At 58.7% G+C, this 21,157-nt stretch overlaps 1 protein-coding gene across 1 annotated transcript; it reads left to right on the top strand.

Moving 5' to 3' along the window:
• Nucleotides 1-5,388: 5,388 nt before the first annotated feature.
• On the top strand, nt 5,389-20,510 carry SLC38A3 (solute carrier family 38 member 3). Its single transcript, XM_065933647.1, has 17 exons — nt 5,389-5,457; nt 13,149-13,305; nt 13,399-13,480; nt 13,630-13,745; nt 14,300-14,373; nt 14,456-14,548; nt 14,632-14,713; nt 15,801-15,883; nt 15,970-16,028; nt 16,201-16,365; nt 16,462-16,541; nt 16,790-16,890; nt 17,126-17,250; nt 17,372-17,516; nt 18,600-18,703; nt 18,793-18,897; nt 19,188-20,510. Exons 2-16 carry the CDS (start codon nt 13,205-13,207, stop codon nt 18,895-18,897), a joined length of 1,515 nt encoding a protein of 504 aa, XP_065789719.1. The 5' UTR covers nt 5,389-5,457; nt 13,149-13,204; the 3' UTR covers nt 19,188-20,510.
• The last annotated feature ends 647 nt before the right edge of the window (nt 20,511-21,157 follow it).

Genomic DNA, 21,157 nt, shown 5'->3' with positions numbered 1-21,157 from the left:
ACCATATTGGACCCCAAAGCAAAAGGAAAAATGTCCACTCCTATTATATATGTTTTCATGTAGTTTTAAAGGTTAATTTTTTTTTTTTTTACAGAACATTAAAGTAGTTGAAGAAATGTCAGATAAGTTGAAAGTAGGCATGTTAAAATTCACAACATTACTTTAAGCTGTGCATGCATGCTAAGTTGCTTCAGTCATGTCTGACTCTTTGCGACCCCATGGGCTATAGCCCACCAGGCTCCTCTGTCCATGGGATTCTCTAGGCAAGAATACTGGAATGAGTTGCCATGTCCTCCTCCAGGGGATCTTCCCGACCCAGAGATTGAACCTGTGTCTCTTTTCTTTTTTTTAACTCTTTGCGACCCCATGGACTGTAGCCCCCCAGGCTCCTCGGTCCATGGGATTTTCCAGGCATGAATACTGGAGTGGGTTGCCATTTCCTTCTCCGAACCTGTGTCTCTTATGTCTCAATCCAGGGATCAAACCTACATCTATGTCTCCTGCATTGGCAGGTGGGTTCTTTACCACTAGCACCACCTGGGAAGTCCTATTTTAAGCTTAAGTATTTTATTTATACCTAAAACAGTATTTATAGTGTTATATAGAGGAGATCCGGATTTGATCCCTGGGTGGCCATGATCCCCTGGAGAAGGACATGGCAACCCACCAGTATTCTTGCTTGCAGAATCCCACGGACAGAGAAGCCTGGCAGGCTACAGTCCAGGGGATCACAGAGTTGGACACGACTGAGCAACTATCACTTTCACACTTTCACATTCTTGGCTTTAATGGGAGTAGAATCATCAATGCTATTTTCCAAATCTGTTTCTGGAAAAAATAATCATAAAAATTTTCATAAAAGCATGTATATGGTGACACACATTTTTCCTGGAGGCTGGACATGGGGGGATGAGAGGAGTGAGGCTGGGAGGTTCCACGAGGAAGAGATTTATGTCATTACTCCATAGGACCAACATCTGCAAGGAATGGGACTCAATGACAAGGGTCTGAATTTGTATGGTGATCAAGTGCCTGTGATACCCCCACCAAGCTGGGGCTGCAAAGGAGTATTGAGAGGACTGAGTTTTCTGGACCTGTGGCCACTGTGGCCACTCCTGATCCAGGAGTCAGATAGATCCTTGGGACTGGACAGAAGGCAGCATGCGGGCAGCATCCTCAATGTCCAGGTGGAAGTGGCATAATGAGCCTGCGTGGGGCTAGAAGGGGAGCATGAGTGTGCGCAGGCCTGAGCATGGGGCAGAGGTCGGGGAACACTGGATAGGTTAGGGAGCCCAGGAAACATGTGGGTAGCCATTCTGGTGCTGCTCAGAGGCCTGAGGGGGAGGATGGGGCTGGGGCCAGTGTTTCAGGATCCCACTGGGTGGTTTGGGGCCTGGCTGAGCTGGGCTGCTCATCCCTGCTAAGGACCCTCTGCCCAAACAATTTACTGGAGTGAGGTGGGTCAGGGCAGGGTGATGGTGGGATTACATGGGGAAGAGCAAGGCAGAAGACAGAAAGCTTTGAAAGGCTGGAGGAGGCAGGCTTGAGACAGAGGAAGCTGTCGGGAGAGCTGGGCTCATGGAGAGGTCTCTCTAGCCACCTTGTCTTAGAAGGAAGGTGATGAGCTACCCAGCCTTCCTAGGCAAGAGACAGAGAGGAGGCCAAATACCATGGAGGCACTGGACCCCACACTCCAGGTTCTGACCTAGGGGCTGGGATTCTGAGCCAACATTCTTGGATCCCACGGGCTGGGGACTCTGCCTGGCCTCTAGCTGCCCTGTTCATGGCCAGCAAGTGGAGGGAGAGGGGCAAGTCTCCTGGATGGAAGCCTCGTCAGCCCCACTTACCACACCAGTGTAAATTATACCCTAGTGAGCAGCATCAATGGATGCCCAGTGACTGATTCACAGTCCAGGGCAGAGGATCAGAGAGCTGGTCCAGAGTCAACATGTGGCCACACCCTCATCTTATAGGCAGGCGGCGTTTATTGTGGTCACCTCCAGCCAGCGCCATCCCTGCTGACCCCAATGTCAAGGTGCCCCTAGGCACCTTCATGGCCTTCGACTCTGGCTCTGGCGGGATGAACCTGGCCCAGCCATGGAACAGAGATTAAACGGGCCTGGTGAACGGTTAATGCTGCTGACGTCAGGGCCTGGTCGGGTGGCCACTGGGGGCTTGGGCCCTCCCCACAGGCATGGGGGGCCCACGTGATCTGGGCTCATTAAGCCGCTTCAGTGGCCAAAGAAGCTGGGGGCCAGGTCTCGGGGGAGAGGGGGGGCCCTTCAGGGCTGTGGGGACAGGCTCTAGCTAGAAGGTCACGAGCTCTGTGGATGCAGGCCAGGGCAGAACCAGACAGGAGTGTTTGCCTATGGGTTTGCTCTAGACTTCTACAGCCCTAAACCCCAGCTTGGGCCCAAAGGGGAACCTCCCAGACACCAAGCTGGGCAGAGTGTAGTCAGGAGCTACAAGTGCGGGTCCTCAACCCTGGGGTGTGGAGGTGAAAACCACCCTCTCCTCTAAGGCCTCGAAAGCCCCCATCGTGACTCCAGGCCAAGCATCTCGCCCTGCACACAGCCTTCTGCCTATCAGTGCTAATCTCATACTCATTGACAGCTCCCTGTGGTTAAGCTGTTCCTTCTCTCCACTGTGCCCTCTCTTCCCCACCCTGGCAGGTGTCTTTCTTCCCCTTGGCAGAGCCAAGCCCACAGATTGCTTCTCCATCAGGCTTTTCCTGATCTGCACACTCAAACCTGGCAGGAGCTTCCCTGCCTCGAGGACCCACACAGAGTACTTGGAGACACTGGGGCTGCGGCTGTGTGGCGGGGTGGCAAGGACTGTTGCCGTCGGTGTAGGAAGAAAGAGCTGGCTCTTCCTGGGGGCTCAGAGGTGATCCTTCATTTAGCTACTGAGGGACAAGCGAGAGTTTGCCAAGGACATGGGACAGGATGGAGAACCAGGATGGCAGAGGAAGAGGGAAGTGAAGGCTGGCATGTTCTTGGAACACCAGGAAAGAGCGTGGCCAACTGGGCAGTGGGGGAAGTGAAGAGGCCAGCTGGGAAGAGTAGGTCAGGAGGGTGTCAGGGAGGCTGGCTGCGTGTGAGGCAGGAATCACTGCAGTGTGTCGGATGAATCAGAGGATAGAAATGCTAGGCTCTGAAGAGAGGGTTGGAGATGAAGATGGGGCCCCATGGTAAAAGAGAGTCTTGGGATGCTGTGTAGCCAACGTGCCAGGGGATGTGCTGGCATGCTGAGAGGAGGCTGCCTAGCTGGAGGCTGAGAAGACATGGCTAAAGAGGGAAGAACAGAGCAAAGGGCTGCCAGGACCCTGCAAGAAGGGTCTGAGTGATGCTGGGACCCTACGTTCTGCCTCATGTATCTGGCAGTTTCTTGGGGCTGTGTGACAGTTTCTGGAGATGGGGGCTTGGAGGTAGGAGGCTGGGCCACAGGTTGAGATAAAGCTCCCACCATCTTCTACTCCAGGTGACTGCCCCAGCACTGCAGCTGCATGGATGGACATTCCCTCCAGCCTCTGCGAGAAGGCGCCTGGTACCTCTCGGAGCCCCGTAAAGACTGCCAGCTGTCCGGCCACCTCAAGCTGGGCTGGGAGATTCGGCAGGTGGCAGGAAAGGCCTCTGAGCTGTGTTTGCCCTGGCTGGGGCCCAGGCCTAGCATCAACAAACAGGCAGCTCCTCCCCCAGCCGGGCCACAACTGGCCTGGCCCAGGGACCCCACACCACGCCGCCCTGGGGCCTCTCACAGCAGCCCAGCCCAGCCGGCCCCTGCTCCCCCCAGACTGGATTGAGGACCCTAACACCCACATGCCAGTGACCTTGAAGCCAGACCTGGCTCCTCAGGAACTGCCAATAGGAGCACCCAGTCCTTGGCAGATGGCTTCTGTGAGCACCCAGGATGTGTGGAGGTGGGGCGGGGGGGGGGGGTGGACAGAACTGAGACCCTGGTCAGCACCTCTCCTATTTGACTCTGTCCCATGGGCAATCCTAAAGCCCCTCGGAGGGTGAGTTTTAGGGTCTCTCAGGAGCAAACTAAGCTGTGATCTAGGGATTACATCAGCCCCAGATTAAGAGGGACAGCCAGTCCCTTCCTGTTTTTCAGCCCTCCGCAGAGAGGCAGTTTAGATGGTTTGAGGTTTTCAAGGATTGCCACCATCCCAATGCCTTTCTCTTTAGTCCACCGAGCCCCGTGCCCTTCCCAGCCAAAGCTGAGTCCCCTGTCCTTGATTCACAGCTTCCCCTTAACCCACTCCCTTCAGGCCAGGGGAAACGACAGCTATCTTCTTGTTACACAGAGGGAAACTGAGGTACGCTAGGGATTGGCTGTGGTGGTGCTATGAGTCAGTAGGAAGAGAATCCTGGAGTCCTGACTCCCAACCCAGGGCAGAGAAGGGGTGAGGCCTGTCTTCTGAGGGCATTCTCCCCGATACCAGGGAGGGGGGACGGACCTGACACAGAGACATCCAGCTTGGCTAGGAACAGCAGAGGCCATGGATTAATCGGATCACAGCCAGTGGCTGAGAAGCGAGGGACAGCTGTTCGCAAGCAGTACCCGCTCCAGCTCACCCCCCAGGTCAGGGCCTTCCCCAGCTTACTGCTGGTTACACCTGGGTGGGTGGGCCTTAACACCCACCACGCACCTCTGAGCACTGAGGCCTTGGGTAAGAAGCAGGCAAGGATGGGATTAGGAGCCCTCAGCCAGGAACACCAGGACCACCCTGAAACCCTTTCCGCCAAGGCACCAAGTCCCAGACCCCACTTTCCATGGGCAGACACAACTGTCTCCTACTCTTTAGAAATAAGGAAGCAGGGGTGGGGGCATGGCCAGGGAGATACAGGTAAGGATCAACACGAGCCAAGCCTTGCTCCACCCCCGTCCTCACTCTACCCTCAGTCTCTTTCGATTATCTGCAGTGAGGACAGAACTGATGCAGAGTCCCTGTCCTCACTCTATCCCGCCTCTGCTTGGGAAGGGTGAGGCCGGCAGAAAAGACATCTTGTGCCTAAGTGATGTCCGAAAGTCCCCCATGCAAAGCTTAACTTCACAGAAGTTACGCATGGCTCTGTTGCCATTCCTCTTGGCTGAAGAACCCCTTCTGGCTCGAGGAAAGTGAGGGCAGAGCATTTCAGGGGTTAAGGGGGCACTCGGAGACCTTAGAGAGAACCTGTCCTGGACGAAAGCATTCTCCCAACAAGACTCCCCCGAGCCCCTTCCGGAGCAGCTGCTGTCCTAGCTAAGGGCTTCCCCTTTGCTCCAGGCCTGCGGAGGGCCCCCGCCTCTCCCCTGACCGGCCCCTCCTCCCGCGAGCCGCCCAGGATTGGAGGGCCGGGGGCGGGCCGGGGGCGGGGCTGGGCGCCCTTCATCCCGCGCCGCAGAGCTCCGCCGTGGGCAGAGCGGACAGTACCGACTCGAGCGGAGCACCGCGCGTCCCTCCCGCGAGGCCAGGTACCGCTGGGGGCGCCGACCCCCGCCGGGGACACCGGGCGGCCGGAACCCTACTGTCCACTTTCGCGTCCGAATCTGGACTCCGGGCAGGTCCCCTCACCCGCCCTGGCTCCGGGCAGGCGCCCCAGCCTCTGGGAAAGCAAAGCTCGGAGAACTGCAGGCTCTGGGGACCCGCCAGCTCCCAGCTTGAGCTGGTGTCCCGGGAGGGGCACCTCGTCGTTCCGGGGCCTCTCGCAGGGCCGGCAGGATAGCAGGAGGTCGGCGGTACCCGGAGCCAGGGTCACGGGACGCCTTGTTAGGGGCTGGGTTGGCGCGCCGTGGGCTTGCCGAGGCACGGCCCACGGGGACGGGCTCGAGAGGGTCCCGGAGGGGGGCCTAAGAGGGCCCGGGAGCAGGCCCTGGAGCGCTGCCCCGTCGGGCGCCCTGACAAGCAAATCGGCCCGGCTGGCAAGCCGGGCGTCAGGGTATATTTATCCTGCTGCCTTAGGCAGGGGCTTGAGGGCAGATCCGGCCAGGCTTCCTGAGGGGCTACGGGACACACGTTGGTCCCAGAGCCCGTGCCATTTGCAGCCAGGCCAGCGGTTACGGCGGGCACTGAGCGAGTGTGGCTCCCGGGACTGAAGGCGGGGCTCGGTCTGCGCTCCTCCCCGCCACGCGCACTGGGACCGAGGTGTGAGAGCTGGCAGCGCGCGCAGGGGCGGAGGGGAAAGACTGGGACTAGGTTCGCAGGAGCCCGCCCCCGCCCCACGGGCCCCTTCGATTGGCCACAGCAAGTGCGTGCGTTTGTTTACACCCAGCGGAGGGGCCAGGGGCGGGGCTTATGGGAAGCCTCCTTCTCCACCGGGCCCCCACCCCCACCGCAGTCACCTGAGCCTTGAGTCCAGGTATAGGCTCTGCGACAGGTCTGAGGGCGACTACGTGAAAGGTCCTCGCACCGTGGGGGACACCTCGACCCAGGTCCATTCTTCCTTCAGGCTGCCAGTCCTGTCCTTCCTTCCACGACTGCCTTGGGCCTCTGTGCTGGCCCTGAAAGAAGCCCTGCGTCTTTAATGCACAGTCTGGCATGGGGGCTCCCTTTCTTCTGGAAAGGAAGCAAATCCCTCAGAGGTTCTCAGTCTGGAGCATAGAAAGCTGGCGGGATTCAAGGACAGGTCCATTTTGAGAGGGGGAGGTTCTGCACAATCATGGAAGGCTTCCTGTAGGAAGAACCAAAGGTGGGAGAAATCAGGGGTGGGTGAGGCCAGAACTGGCACATCTCCAAGAGGCCTGGAATACCTGTAAGGAGAATCTTTGGCTCCTTGAGGTTGAGCTGTATGTCTCAGAACTTTATTCCGCCTGGGCTCATAGAGCCCCTGTCCTCACTGGCTTCTCAATCCACCTTTTGTTCAGTACTGGTTCTTTGGGATCATGTCACAAACACCCGCCATGGAGCTCCAAGTGGCAAGATCTTGAGAGCCGGTTGCCCCTGTCCTAGTGCCTGATCCCTAGCAAGTATCCTTGGTGGTGGTTGTTTAGTTGCTCAGTCGTGTCTGACTCTTTTGCAACCCCATGGACTGTAGCCTGCCAGGCTCCTCCGTCCATGGAAAGAATACTGGAGTGGGTTGCCATACTCTTCTCCAGGGGCTCTTCCTGACCCTGGGATTGAACCCGCATCTCCTCCGTTGACAGGCAGATTCTTTACCACTGAGCCACCAGGGAAACCCAAGTATCCTTGGAGCCCTGGAGAGATGGAGAAATTGAAGTGCAATAGGACAGACCAGGTGGTTTATGGTGCTTGGGTGGGAGCAGGGAAGGTTTTTTGAGCTGAACTGAGTGCACCCTGAAAGTTTGGGCTTGAGAGGGGGCAGGCACTCAGTTTGAGATGGGAACCGTTTTAGGGGAATGGTTGGCTGTAGAGAGGTACGGTTGTGGCATCTGTGCACACAGAAAGCTGGGGTGGATTTGCAGCCTGTACCCACTAGGAGAGGGGCACTGCAGGGGGATGTTCTCAGGCAGACATGGCTGGGGAACCAGGCGCCACCTGGAGCAGGTGAGATGGGCTGGAGGCTTGCCAAAGACTTTGAACCCATTTCGCACATTTCGTATTTACTGAGTACCTACTGTGTTCCCCCTGCACACTGTCAGGTGGGTGGAGAGCTGGACTTTGACTCTGGATAAGAAGACTGGTGCAGGGTGGGGGCTCCTAGAGGACCAGGCAGGGTTACTGGGGGCCAAAGGGAAGGACCAGCTGCCGGGCAGGAGGGACTTTCCGGCCTGCGGCCTGGGGTGGCTTGGATTTGAATTTCCGCTCTGCGGGCCATGTCCTGTACACAACCTCTCAGCCGGCACGTCTACACACGTGCGTGGCTGCTGAGGATGGGGTCACTGCAACTGACGGTTCTCTCTTGTAGCTTTCCTGTTGTGTGGGTACACAGGCCATGGGTGCTGGACTTGGGGGCTCTGAGCTTTCTAGCTCGTCCTGGCCTGTGGTTCCATCCTCTGAATGTCTCCACCTGGCTAATGAGGGCATAACCTGCCCTAGTAAGAATCCAGAGATGCTGTGGCGTCCCACTGGACCTGCTGCCCCTCATCTGGGCCTCTGGCACCGTCCACTTCTTGCTCCTTCTGGGGCGCTCTGTCTGGTAATGCTGGCTCTCTGTCTCTTTCTACATCTGACTATCTCTAACTGATTGGCCATCCCTGTCGATCCATCTCTCACCTATCTGGTTGTCGATCTGTCTCCCTGTCTGAATGTCTACACACCTATCTCTCTGTATTTTTCTCGTTTTGTGTCCCTCTGTGTGTGTGTGTGTGTGTGTGTGTGTGTGTGTGTGTGTTAGTTGCTCAGTCATGTCTGACTCTTTTGTGACCCCATGGATGGTAGCCCACCAGGCTCCTCTGTCCATGGAATTCTCCAGGCAAGAATACTGGAGTGGGTAGTCATTCCCTTCTCTAGGGGATCTTCCTGACCCAGGGATTGAACCCAGGTCTCCTGCATTGGAGGCAGATTTTCTGCCATCTGAGCCACCAGGGATGCCCTTGTGTCCCTCTGAATCCATCTGTGTTTCTTATCTCCCCGCGCCTCTGTCTGTCTCTTGGTCTGAATCTGTTTGCATGAGCACAGATATCATGTGTGTGTGTGTTTTCTCCCTCTCTCTTCCCTTCCTCCAACCCTCCCCGCTTCTTCCTGACATTGGATGGTGCCTCTCCTCCAGGCTGATCTTGTCTTTTGCTCCACCCCGCCCCCCCGCCCCCTACATCGGGGTCTCCAATGAGTCCTGAGCTGCCCCAGGCCCTGGCTCCAGCTTTCTTTGGGGCCAGAAATCCGGCTGTCCAAATATTTGGCCGCCTCCAGGGGATTCCGGGTCAGCAGGGAGGAGGATGGGCTGGCTGGCTCGGGGTCTCCCCTGCCCCTGGGGGGGCCGCAGGCACGTGATGTCCTGTCCTTTGCCTCAGCTGAGCCTCGGGCTGCACGTCCTTCTCAGCAGGCTGGCAGTGGGGTGAGGGGGGCTGCTGCTGTCTGTGGCCGATTCTTGAGCCAAGAGATTCTGATCACAGCTTCCACAGGGTTGGGGGGCATCCTGAGCGAGGAGGGTTCAGGATTAGGCAAGAGGGGAGGCCTAGGTGTCTGGGGATAGGCCCAACGCTAAGCATCTGTTAGGTGTTTAGAAAGTGTACCCTGTCACAGGAAAGTCCACCTTCCGGCCCCAGCGGGGGCCTTCAGATCCTCCTAGACGGTTCCGGATACCCAGAACACGGAAGCACAGGGCCAGGGAGCTAGGGGGTGAGGGTTGGTGTGGCCGGCACATGGCTGTTCTGCACCACTTGCCTTCCCCTGGATGTGGCCCCTCCTGCCTGCCACCCCCTCAGTACCAGCCGGGGGTTAGCCACACACTGGTCACTTACTCAGTGTTGTTGACAGTGAGGGAGTAGAGGATGGAAGACCGGATCCGCTGAGGTCAAAACCTGGAGTTGTGGGTTTCGAGGAGGGGCAAAGTACTTTTTTTTAAAGCATCCTCTCCTGTTCTAAACATCCTCCCACTTGCCCTGTCCCTAGACCCCTGACCTCAGGAGTCGGCTTCGCACCAATCGCCGTGGCTGTGCCTTGAGAGCATACAGTCCACATGTGTCCGACAAACCCAGTTTTCCTGTTGACTGATGTCTGGTCCGAGGTGGTTGTTTTCCTTCTGAAGCCTGGAGAGGCAGGTGGACACTAGGCTGGGAGGGGCATCTTCTCTCAGCCAAGGAGGGAAGTTGTAAGGACCCATGAGCTCGAGCTGGAGGCAGCCGTCACCCCTGAGTCCCCAGGGATGAGCACAGTGGAGCCGTAAGCCAGGCCCGCTGCCTCTGCCCTGAGATCTGAGCTGAGGTGGGGGCTATCCAGGCACAAGGAACCGGGGGGCCTTGGCAGCCAGCTCTGTGGGTTCAGTGCCTCCACCAGCACGTGCAGTCACAGGACCAAGGGAAGGACAGTGTGGATTCTCCCTGTAGCTAAGCCGCCATGGCAGACCCACTCGTGTCCCTGAGCATGGGGGAGGAAAACCGGGCTCGGAGACCTGGTGACTTCCAGGACCTGGATGAGGGCAGAGAGACACGCTTCCCATAGCAGCTGACGCAAGCAGTGGCCCCACGGTGGCCTGGATTCCTGGATCTTGAAATCTTTAATTAGCCAAACTCAACGCCTGCCGAGGAGGTGTGCCTGACGAATTCTCACCCTGTGATGTCTGCGTGGGCGGACGTTACCTGCTGTGTGATCCCGGTGGCTTCTGGCCCCCGGCTCCCCCCTCTACCTCGGCCCTTATCTCCCAACAGAGCAAACAGGCCCCAGGGCAGTGGCCTGGACCATCGATTTACTGCTTGAACTCATGCTACACCCATGACGGCTGCTGTTCTGATGATCTGCTCAAGGTCGCTGTGATCTCCCCACCCAAGAGCCTGACCCCTCTCTGGGGGCCTGCGGTCTGCTCCAGGGACAGAGTCCTCTGGGAGGCACCTCACTCTGTTCCCACCTTTGGTCAAGCCTCACAGAACCCCCGGAGGACAGGAGGACACTGAGTTCCTGAGTGGGGAATACTCTGTCCATGATCCCACTGTGAGGCAGGGCCAGATCAGGCCTCAGACCCAGAGTGTCCGCCCTGGGCTTCCCCTGCAGTGGGTCAGAATCTCCTGGCTGCTTTCTTCAGTCAGGGCTAACCCCTGAGTCTACCCAGATGTCTGATGCAAAGAGGCCTGGGGATATGGCAGGCCTGAGAGATGGGAACAATCAAAAATGGACTGCCAGCCTCAGGGAATGGTTAGGGGTCCACATGTCAGGCCAGTGCTAATCTCTACCCTGCCCCCACCTCCAGCCCTTAGTACTGCCTTAACTGAAGTCCAGGCTCCTTGACCTCAACTTCAAGGCCCTGTTGTGCTTGTCTACAGCCACAGAACCTTCATACTATCCTCACAGCCTGCCTCAGGGCCTTTGCCCATCCGTGCTGTGCATGCTGCTTGAGCGGCTCTTTCCTGTTTCTACTCCTTGGGGGCTACTGCTGGAATTTCAGAACTGGCTCCCTCACCTCCTCCTCCAGGAAGCCTTCCTTGATGCCTCGCTCTCCTTTTTGGAGTCCCAGCACTGTGTGGCTCCGTTACAGCAGGAGCCATCGGGTAGGGGATGGGGGTTGGGGAGTGTGTCCCTTCCAGACTGGAAGCCACTTGAGGAAGGGTATTCTGTGTCCTCTCTGGGATCTCAGGCCAGCCTGTGACTCAGCAATGACTGATCATGAGTACTAGGCAGGACCTGAAGGTCTAGGCCTCAGGTCCTGCCGAGGGAATGGGGAACCTGAATCGAGGGCCTCGGGCACCTTGGCCGTGACTGTGCCAAGCGCTGTGGTCTCCCTGGAGGCAGTGCTTGGCTGCTAGGGAAGAATATTAAGGCAGAGAAGAGTGCTTTGTCCAGTCTGCCGACTCAGCACACCCTGAGGGCCTGTCCCAGCCTGCCCAGGGCAGGAGGCCCGGCAAGGGTAACCCCAGCTGGGAGCCGGGGGGCACTCTGGAGTGACTCTGGAGATCAGGTGCGGGTATCCTTGGAGGGGTGCTCTCAGTGAGGCTCAGGGCAGGGGTATGAGGAAGACAGGCCAACCTGGGGGACTCTGGCAGGGGAAGAGGGCATGAGAAGAGATGCTCAAATTGTCATGGTGCTGCGTGGACAGACAGGAGGAGAGAAAGGTGTAGGTGCCAGCATCAGAGGAAGGAGAGGCAGGGTAAGTGATCCAAGGGTGCCAGGTATGGGGTCTTCAGGACTGAGGTGCCTAGGATCGGAACTCTGTCTTGGGGCTGCGTCGGGCAATCACAAAGAGGTCCTTTGGTCAATTCCATGTGGTTCCTGCCCCGAGGACACAAGGGCCTGCGGCCTGAGGCTTGAGTCCTGTGCTTAGCCTCCCCTCCCAACCCTAGCCCTGAATGCTGAGTCTGAGACCCCTGGTGCTCTAGTTTTAAGAGCACACTTGACACCATCAGGATCTGGAGGTTTGGGGCGGGATGCCGGGTTCCCAAGCAGAAGGACTAGTCAAGACTAGGCTCTGGCTGACCTGCCTGGCAGTGCTGCAGCCTCCCTGGTCTCTGCCCTGGCCTTCTGTCTGGCCTTCAGGATGTCCTTAGAGATGCTTGGGGGCACTATGCCCAGGTACCTTCTAGACATGGAGTGGGTGGCTCCCAGCCCCAGTGATGGGAGAGGGGCCAGCGGGTTGTCTGGGCAACGGGCAGAGTTGGGCACAGGGAGGTGGGGATCCCTTTGAGGTCCAGCAGAACACAGGGAAGGGAAGACTGATCCAGTGGTCCAGTCCCATCTACAGCTGGCCAAGGCCCCGAGCTCCTGACCTGGGGCTCCAGGCGGTGGGGAGTCTGCTCAAAGTGTGGGCACCTAAGGGTGGGGGCTTCCCCATTAGGGGAGGAGAGGCTTGAAAGAGAGCATGGCCCTGAGGTCAGGGCTGCGTGGCCCCAAAAACTGGGCTCTGGGGGCTCCCGTTTCCTGGAAGGCCATGCGGGCACTTTGCAGCCGAGCGGGCAGGGCCCAGGTGTCCAGCCACCCAGCACCGCCTCAGGCCTCCTGACTCCGGGGGGGTAGTCTCTGCGCCTGCCGTTCCCAGCGCCAGCTCTCAGCCCACAGAGGGCCTTTTGTTCTGGCTGCCAGCAAAGCCCGCCGGGCGGCTGGGAACAGGGCCCACAGCCCTCGCCCTGTCCCGAGGCTTCCAGCCGTTGGGCAGTGCCGTTCTAGGTTGGCTCGGAGGCCCCTGGCACACAGGGCACAGGAAACCGTCTCCCGGTATTAATGTCAGGGAGGGGGAGTCAGCCCAGGGCCCACCCCCAGAGAGGGGTCTGGAGGCCTGGGACTCAGGACCCTCGGGTTGTGGCAAGTCAGGTCACGCAACTGACCCTTACTTCACAGATGGTAAAAGCAAGGCCCCCAAAAGACTTGCCTGGGCCGCTACGTCTATGTGACGGTGGAGGGGGGAGGCGCTAGGTACTGGCCGAGGTGTCCCCTCAGGATGGCCTGGGGGGCTCAGGGATGCGAGCTCTGCCCATCAATGGCAGCTTCCAGGGACGCAGCAGGCAGATGCTAGCGGATATGTCCCCAGTGAACTGGGAGATGTGCTACAGAGCAGACTTTCTGCTGGAGTCTGGGCCACAAGCCCAAGGAGCGGGGATAACCAGAAGGACTGTCTGCTTTGCAGACGTCTGACCGCATCAGTGTGTGAGCCGGTGTTCCCGTGGCAGTGGTCCCGGAGCCATGGAGGCACCTCTGCAGACAGAGATGGTGGAGTTGGTGCCCAACGGCAAGCACTTGGAGGGGCTCCTCCCAGTCGCTCCCCCCACAGCTGGCGGCCAGAGGTGAGCGCAGGACCCCGTCATGGCATACGTCAGGGCAGGGTGTGGGGGGCAAGAGGCTAGAGCTAAGCTACGTGCCCTGGCCTGTGCCTGCAGGGTCGAGGGGCCCGGACGGAGCTGTGTTGAGGGCGAAGGCTTCCTACCAAAGAGCCCCAGCAAGGAGCCACACTTCACCGACGTGAGCAGGGGCTGCAGTCGGGGGCTCAGGGGCATGGGAGCAGTAATGAGACGCGCCGGGAGGCTGAGGGACAGTGCAGGAGGGAACATTGGCTTGCCCTCTGCAACCAGCTGACACCCCACCCTCCCGTCTCACTCTGGTGCCCGCAGTTTGAGGGGAAGACATCATTCGGGATGTCAGTGTTCAACCTCAGCAATGCCATCATGGGCAGTGGCATCCTGGGGCTCGCCTATGCCATGGCCAACACGGGCATCATCCTTTTCCTGTGAGTGTCCTCAGCAAACCTTCTAAATACAGGGACCCCAAATGGGCCACCAACCCTGACCTCCCTGGACCTGCCAGTTTCCCATCCCAAGACCCAGGCTGCAGTGGGCAGGCACTTACACTCGCCCCAAACCACAGCTGGAAAAAAAAAAAAAAAACAGCCCTGGCCAGACAAATATACCTCATTTCCTGGTAAACCTGCTGAGATGACGACACGGGGCCAGCTGAACAGGCCTGAGTCTGTCCTACCACATTTAACACGTGATGGATGAATCCAGTGGCCAGGCCGTATGTGGGTACACGTGTCCTTACCTGGGAGCTCTGCCCTGCAGCCTAAATGGAAAATATGTTTGTTCTGAGATCTCAACGGGAGGTGGTGCTCAGAGGGTCTCTTCTGAGTCCTGACCACCCTGGGTCAGCCTGGGTGGTGTTCGCCACCCCTGGGGACTGTCAGGTTTGCATCCACACATGTTGGGGGTCCGCCCCTCCCCAGAGCTCATCGTCTCCTGCTTGCCAGGGGAGCCCCAGTAGCCTCTTTTCATCCGCCTTCCCCAGGTTCCTGTTGACTGCCGTCGCCTTGCTGTCCAGCTACTCCATTCATCTGCTACTCAAGTCCTCAGGGATCGTGGGTGAGCCCCAAATTTGGCCCGTAGCAGGGAGGAGTGGGCTGGGGAGAGCTCTTCTGACTGTCCTGGTTCCCTGCCCCCATAGGCATCCGTGCCTATGAGCAGCTGGGCTACCGTGCCTTTGGGACCCCAGGAAAGCTGGCAGCTGCCCTGGCCATCACACTGCAGAACATCGGAGGTGAGGCTGATGGACGGGCCAGCAGTGGGCGGTGGGCAGGCTGAAGGCTGGCTGGTTTGGCTGACCTGCCCTTCTCCCTGCAGCCATGTCCAGCTACCTGTACATCATCAAGTCCGAGCTGCCCCTTGTCATACAGACCTTCCTGAACCTGGAGGATCGGACCTCGTGAGCCCCAGGGTGGGGCGGGGCTGGGTGAGGGTGGGAGGCTCTGGGCTACCCCCACTCCTTGCCCACCACTAGCAGAGCTCAGGCTGGACTAGTGGGAGAGACCAGCCAGGATGGAGTGGGGGACAGAGAGCTGCTAGAAAAGCTGAAATCCAGTGCATAAGCATTTATGAGGCATCTTGGGGAACCTTCCCAGGAGAGCCTTGTGGGGCTGGGAGGTGTGGTGAGGCTGAACAAGCTGGCCCCGCCTAGCCCTGGATCCAGCCCATGAGCACGGAGGACCTGAGAACCTCAGGCTTAGCTCTAAGCTCCTGCTATTCCTGACCATGGCTTGGGTGTTAGCTTCCCCCCACCTCGCCCCAACCGAGAAATTAAGCCCACAGTGTCCCAGTTGCCTATCATCAGTTTAGCCAGTACTGATGGCATAGCCATGTTTTGTGGGTAAAAGCAGAGAAGATAGCCAGGCCCTGCCCTTGGAGACACAGCCCCAGCAGGCAGAGCGGCCGTGTGGCTGTGAGCAGCTCTGGGTGGAAACAAACAGCCAGGATTCGGTGCCCAGGCCCTGGGGGCCTCTCCTGCGGAGTTGGCCTTTGGACTGGCCCTGGAAGGAGGTTCTCTTTCCTCATCCCTATGCCCACTGTCTATTGAGGGTGTGGGCCAGATGATGTAGGATGAAGGTCCTGGGGGTACTGTAAGGAGCTCAGGTGGTTGGCAAGTCCCTGAGACCCCCATGGAAAATGCCTCCCCACCCCCAGACCCAGGTGTTTTCATCCCACCCGCTTAGGGCTACTTCCTGGGCAGGCTGGACCCAGATCTGTGTGTCCTGGGAAAAACAACCACAGTGACTGTAATTGTGATGGTTACCAAGCGGGAGCTGCGTGTGTTAGTCCTCACCCTGCCCCGGAGAATGCTGGGAGTGGGCCCATTTTGCAGATGGAGAAAGGGAGACTCGGAGGTGGGGACGAGTATTCTTCAGAGGTCGCTGTGTGGCATCCCTCAGTGGTACCGCTGACCCCGACTGAGGGCGAGCCAGCCGCGCCACCAGAGGCTGAGTGACTAACTTGGCTTCCCACTTCTGCCCCTGCAGGGACTGGTACATGAATGGAAACTATCTGGTGATCCTGGTCTCTGTCGTCGTCATTCTGCCCCTAGCCCTGATGCGGCAGCTCGGTGAGCGTGGCGGCGCCAGGGCCTGGGGCCTGGGGTAGGTGTGGGAGGACCCCTCCGACTCACATGCCCCCTCCCGCACCTCACAGGCTACCTGGGCTACTCCAGCGGCTTCTCCCTCAGCTGCATGATGTTCTTCCTAATTGCAGTGAGTCACCCTCCACATGGGTTCAGGGAGGGGGCAGGTCTTTCTGGGCAGCCTGGGTCAGGAGGGCAGCTCCACGCCTCCTGATCTGCACGTGGCTTCACAGTGACTTCCCAGGACCCCTGCCTGGCCCTGATGCCCTCATCCTCTCCCCGCCCCGCAACTGCCCACCTAGGTCATCTACAAAAAGTTCCACGTGCCCTGCCCACTGTCCCCCAATGTGGGCAACATGACAAGCAACGTCAGCCTCGTGGAGATCGACAAAGACGAGGCAGGGCTGCAGGCCAAGACGGAGGCCAGGGCGTTCTGCACCCCGAGTTACTTCACGCTCAACACTCAGGTTGCAGCAGGCCAGGGGAGGGGCAGCAGGCCTGGGGAGAGTGTGGGACGGGTGAGGGGGGCAGCCCGTCCTGACATAGAATCCGTGTTTCCTCAGACGGCATACACCATCCCCATCATGGCTTTCGCCTTTGTCTGCCACCCTGAGGTGCTGCCCATCTACACAGAGCTCAAGGAGTAGGTATCCATGTATGGGAGAAGGGGAGGTGGTCCTCCCTGGAGTGAATGGAGGTGGTCCTAAGTGGGGAGGAATGTCAGGAGCCAAGTCATTTTATCCAAGGTCTCTATGGCTGCCAGAGGGACGATTGGGGGCGAGAAGGAGGCTCCTGAGCTTCCAGATGGTGAGGGTGTGTTGCCAGAGAGAGACCCGGGGTTTCCCAATGTTGCCCAGCTTGGCACCAACCCCCTCCCCTGCTGCCCCATAGCCCCTCCAAGAGGAAGATGCAGCGGATCTCCAACCTCTCCATCGCCGTCATGTATGTCATGTACTTCCTGGCTGCCCTCTTCGGCTACCTCACCTTCTACGGTATGGCTGGACCATGGGGGGCAGAGGCAGAGGCCAGGCTGGGGGGCAAGGGGCTGGCCAGCGGCCACGGCAGCCTGCGTCCTATAGGCGCTCATTAGGTCTGAGATGCCTGTCTGTGCCCTGCGACTGTGGAGGTGAGTCGGTTGCCACTCCCCACAGTGTCAGGGTCAACCCAGGCTCAGAGCCCAGCCCCCTCCCCGGACCTCCTGCTGACCACCCTCCCTGCCTGCCGCAGACGGGGTGGAGTCGGAGCTGCTGCACACCTACAACAAGGTGGACCCGTTTGATGTGTTGATCCTCTGCGTGCGCGTGGCTGTGCTGACGGCGGTCACACTCACAGTGCCCATCGTTCTGTTTCCGGTGAGCCCGCGTGCACGTGGCCAGGACCCTGGCCGGGGGTGCGGGGGAGGCGGGGCGGACCGAGGCGGGGGCGGACCGAGGCGGTTGACAGGTTGATGACTCTCCCCGCCCCGCTTCCCAGGTACGCCGCGCCCTCCAGCAGATGCTGTTTCCTGACCGCGATTTCAGCTGGCTGCGGCACGTGCTCATCGCCGTTGGCCTGCTCACGTGTATCAACCTGCTGGTCATCTTTGCCCCCAACATCCTGGGCATCTTCGGGGTCATTGGTAAGGGGTCTGGACCTCCTGTGAATGGAGGCAGGGTGCTGCCCCAGGCAACTTCCTCTCTGCAAACCCTGGCAGTTTCCTGAGCTCAGACCCTACGTTTAAGAGATGGCTGCCTGCCACGTGCAAGCTTGGCCTCCCATCTGAGATTTGTTTTTAAGGGTCTGTCTCTTAATCCATTTTGAGGGCTCAGAACCACTGGGTCAGTTACCCTTGCTGGAGGTGTTGGGGGATGGGGTGGAGCCCAGGGGTCAAGGGGCCTCCACAAAGGATTTCATCAGGCCTTGTCCCCACCCCACATATGAGGAAGTATACAGTGATTAAGGGAGAGCCATATAGCTATTAAGCGGAGAGCCTTGATTCAGCCCCAGGATCATGGAACCATAGATTTGGGCTTCTGTCCAACTGTCCCAGTTGGAGCTCTGAGCGGGAAGATCAAACAGTTCTGACATCTTTGGGGTGACTCAACTCAGGGAATTGACTCTTCAACTCTGTAAGGACGAACACACTGACCTGGGGACTGAGTAGCATTTATATCATAGACAGGAGTCTTGGTTCTATATGTCTGAAATCTGACTCAAAATGAATTAAGCATAAAGTAATACATGGGCTCAGTTGATTGAAATGCCTGCAGGAATAGCTGTATCCAGCAGTCCAATATCCTCAAAGCTTTGTCTATCTCTCGGCTTGTTTTTTTGCTATCTTTCACTGACAGATTCTTCAGATACCAAAAGCCCTAGCCTTCTATCCTGGTGGATGGAGAATAAGGGGAGGGGCTGATGGACTTTCCAGAATCAGGCAGAGTTCTCAAGTGGAGTTTCAAGATGAGACTCCCTCATCAAGGAATGTTGGATCTCATTAAAGTGTCCGACCCTGAACTTTAGCCAGTAGGTGGAAGTGGGCCAACAGTCGTGATCTTCGGTCGGTCAGTCGTGTCCGACTCTTTGCGACCCTGCCGCAGCACGCCAGGCTTCCCTGTGCTTCACTGTCTCTCAGAGTTTGCTCAAGGTCATGTCCACTGAGTCAGTGATGCCATCCAACCATCTCATCCTCTGTGAGGAGCCAACAGTGGCCATGTCTTTGCAGGTGCCACATCTGCCCCGTGCCTCATCTTCATCTTCCCGGCCATTTTCTACTTTCGCATCATACCCACAGAGAAGGAACCTGCAAGGTCTACCCCCAAAATCCTGGTGCGAAGGGCCTGGAGGTCAGTGGGCTGGTGTGAGACTGAGGGGGTCTGCCCCGACCTCAGGCCTGACCCTGACTTCTGATCCCACAGGCCCTTTGTTTTGCTGCACTTGGCATCTTGCTGATGACCATGAGCCTGAGCTTCATCATCATGGACTGGGTCTCGGGCACCAGTCGGCACGGAGGAAGCCACTAGGATGACCTCCGCATCTCCTTCTGTCTCCTCATCCTCGTCTTCCTGCCCAGACTCCTCAGTCCCTGCTCCCATCTAGTGGCCAGTCGTTGGGGGGAGGAGAAAGGCGTGCTGAGCACTGGCATCTGGCCCTGCTCAGTTTGTTAGCGCCAGGACCAAGGCCCTTGGGCCACTACCCCACTGAGCTCCTGGGCTGCAGGGGCTTCCTGAGCTGGGAGCAGGGTGGGGCTGGACCCCTGCTCCCTTCCTGTTGCCTCAGATCCTACACAAGCCCCTTACCCTTTCTGCACAGGTGCATAGACTGAGGCCCAGCGGCTGCCCCCTCAGGTCCCACAGCCTGTAGAGGCCACACAGAGCTGAATCAGCCTGCAGTCACCCCCACCTTGCTGCCAGGCCATGGTCTGCACCCTGGGGCCTCATCTCCCTCAGCCCACTTGCCTTTCCTTCTTCTGTCCCCGAGGCCCCTTTCAGGCACTGGGGCTCAGGCCTTTGGATAATCTAGTCCTCTTTGCCCATCCCCCCAACCAAGAGCAGACACCCCCCTGGCCCCCGCAATCCCCCTGCTGGCCTCACCCTATCCCTGAGGCCAGAACTTGGTTTTCAATTGAGGTGGGCGTGGGCGCCCCCAAGGGACCTCTTCCCTGGCCCTTTGCCAGTCCTGGGGAGGCTGGGACTCCCCCCCCACCCCAAACCCAGGCCACAGTTCACATTCCACTGCTGGGAGAAGAAAGAGGCTGGGGCCCAGAGCGTCTGTGCCCCTAGGAGCCAAAGACCCTGGGGGCCAGTCTGGGGCAGGGGTGGAGAAGCTGGCAGCCCCCTTTTATAAATATTATACGTAAGACCAGCTGTGCTTTATATTCTTGATCTCCAGGGTGCCTGGGTTCCTGGAAGGTGGGGTGGGAGCCGGGACATGGATGCTGATGGAAGCCCACCCTGCCTGTTTCCCTGGGATGAGTGTGGGACAGGGTGAGTCCTCTACCCCATCCCGTCCCCTGCCTCCCAAACCAAGCAGTGGCGTGCTGAGACCCAGTGCTGGGCCTGAGCCAGGCTTAGCACAGACCTGCTTTCTCACGGGGTGAGGTGGGGAGGAATTAATGAGGCCCCAGGAAATGGGACAGAGAGAGGCCTCCGGAAGGAGGCAACGTGAGGTGCATCCTCAGCAGCTTCAGGGAGGGTCTGAGCTGGGGGCAGCTGAGCCCTGCAGAAGCCCCGCAGAAGGGTAGCCAGGGGCTACCCTCCCTGGCTGCCATGTCAACCCTCTGTCAATGGCTTGCGTCTGGGGACAAAAGTCCTGGGATCCTGGGCCCTGTCTGGATCTTTTATTACTAGTAAAACCTGCTGCGAATAAAGGTGGGTTAGCAAGTGCCTGTATGTGGGGCCTGAATTCTGACAGGGGGAGTCCAACGCAGGGCAAGAGTTCCAGGGATGCAGAGTGGCCCCAGGTGCCCCAGCCTGGGACAGGGGGCCGGCTGGGGAGCTGCCCAATGCCCGGGGCAGGCCTGAATCAGCTGGGACTCAGCAGGATGGAGCTGCCCGGACTTTGGCATCAAACCCTCATTAGGAAAGACCCCGTACCCGGCTAGGCGGCCGGGGAAAGGGGCAGCAGGAAAAATCCAGTTTGAACTGGCAAGGCAGCTGCCAGCCTGAGAAACCCCTGAAGAAAGAACTTCCTCAAGTCGGTGGCTGCTAGGCCCACGGCAGTGCCAGCTGATCAGAGGGGGGCTTCCTGAGTCTGGTTCTCATCAGTCCCGGGCGCCTGACTCCAGCCTGGGGACTCACCCAGGAGCCCTGTGGCCCCAGGAAAGAGCTGGACACTGGCCTAGAGGTGGCCGCAGCCCAGAGTACCCCCGGGGAGCAGGGCTACCCTCTGCATGGGAATGTCTGGCTTCTTCCTCGTCAGCTGGGGCCATGGCCCTGCCCGAGACCCTGGACTCCTGGGGAGTAGGAGGCAATAAAGGCCAGGGTCCATCCTGCTGACAGACCCTGGGAGTCTTGTCTCATACTCCTTCCATCCAAAGAAGGTTGCAGGCCAGAGCAGCCACAGGACTGCCTGGAATCCCTTGAGACCCCCAGGCCTGGCTTCAGGCCTCTCAGATCAGTAGCTCCACCCAGCCCTCCCACCCACCACCCTCAGACACCCACCCACATATAACCACATGGGGTGGACCAAGGGCTCTGGCCCGTGGAGGCCATCTCTGCCTGCCTAGCAAGGTTTCCTCCAGGCTGATGGGTGGGCAGTGGCTCCAGGGGGAAGGGGGCAGGC

Source organism: Muntiacus reevesi, chromosome 4 (genome assembly GCF_963930625.1).
Source record: "Muntiacus reevesi chromosome 4, mMunRee1.1, whole genome shotgun sequence".
NCBI classification, from domain to species: domain Eukaryota; kingdom Metazoa; phylum Chordata; class Mammalia; order Artiodactyla; family Cervidae; genus Muntiacus; species Muntiacus reevesi.
This window is presented reverse-complemented; position numbering and strand designations above follow the sequence as displayed.

Coding starts and splice junctions, on each gene's coding strand:
- SLC38A3 (XM_065933647.1), top strand. CDS start 13,205: ATGGAGGCACCTCTGCAGACAGAGATGGTGGAGTTGGTGCCCAACGGC. Junction 13,481..13,629: donor AGGAGCCACACTTCACCGAC/GTGAGCAGGGGC, acceptor TGGTGCCCGCAG/TTTGAGGGGAAGACATCATT. Junction 17,251..17,371: donor TGCCCATCGTTCTGTTTCCG/GTGAGCCCGCGT, acceptor CCCGCTTCCCAG/GTACGCCGCGCCCTCCAGCA.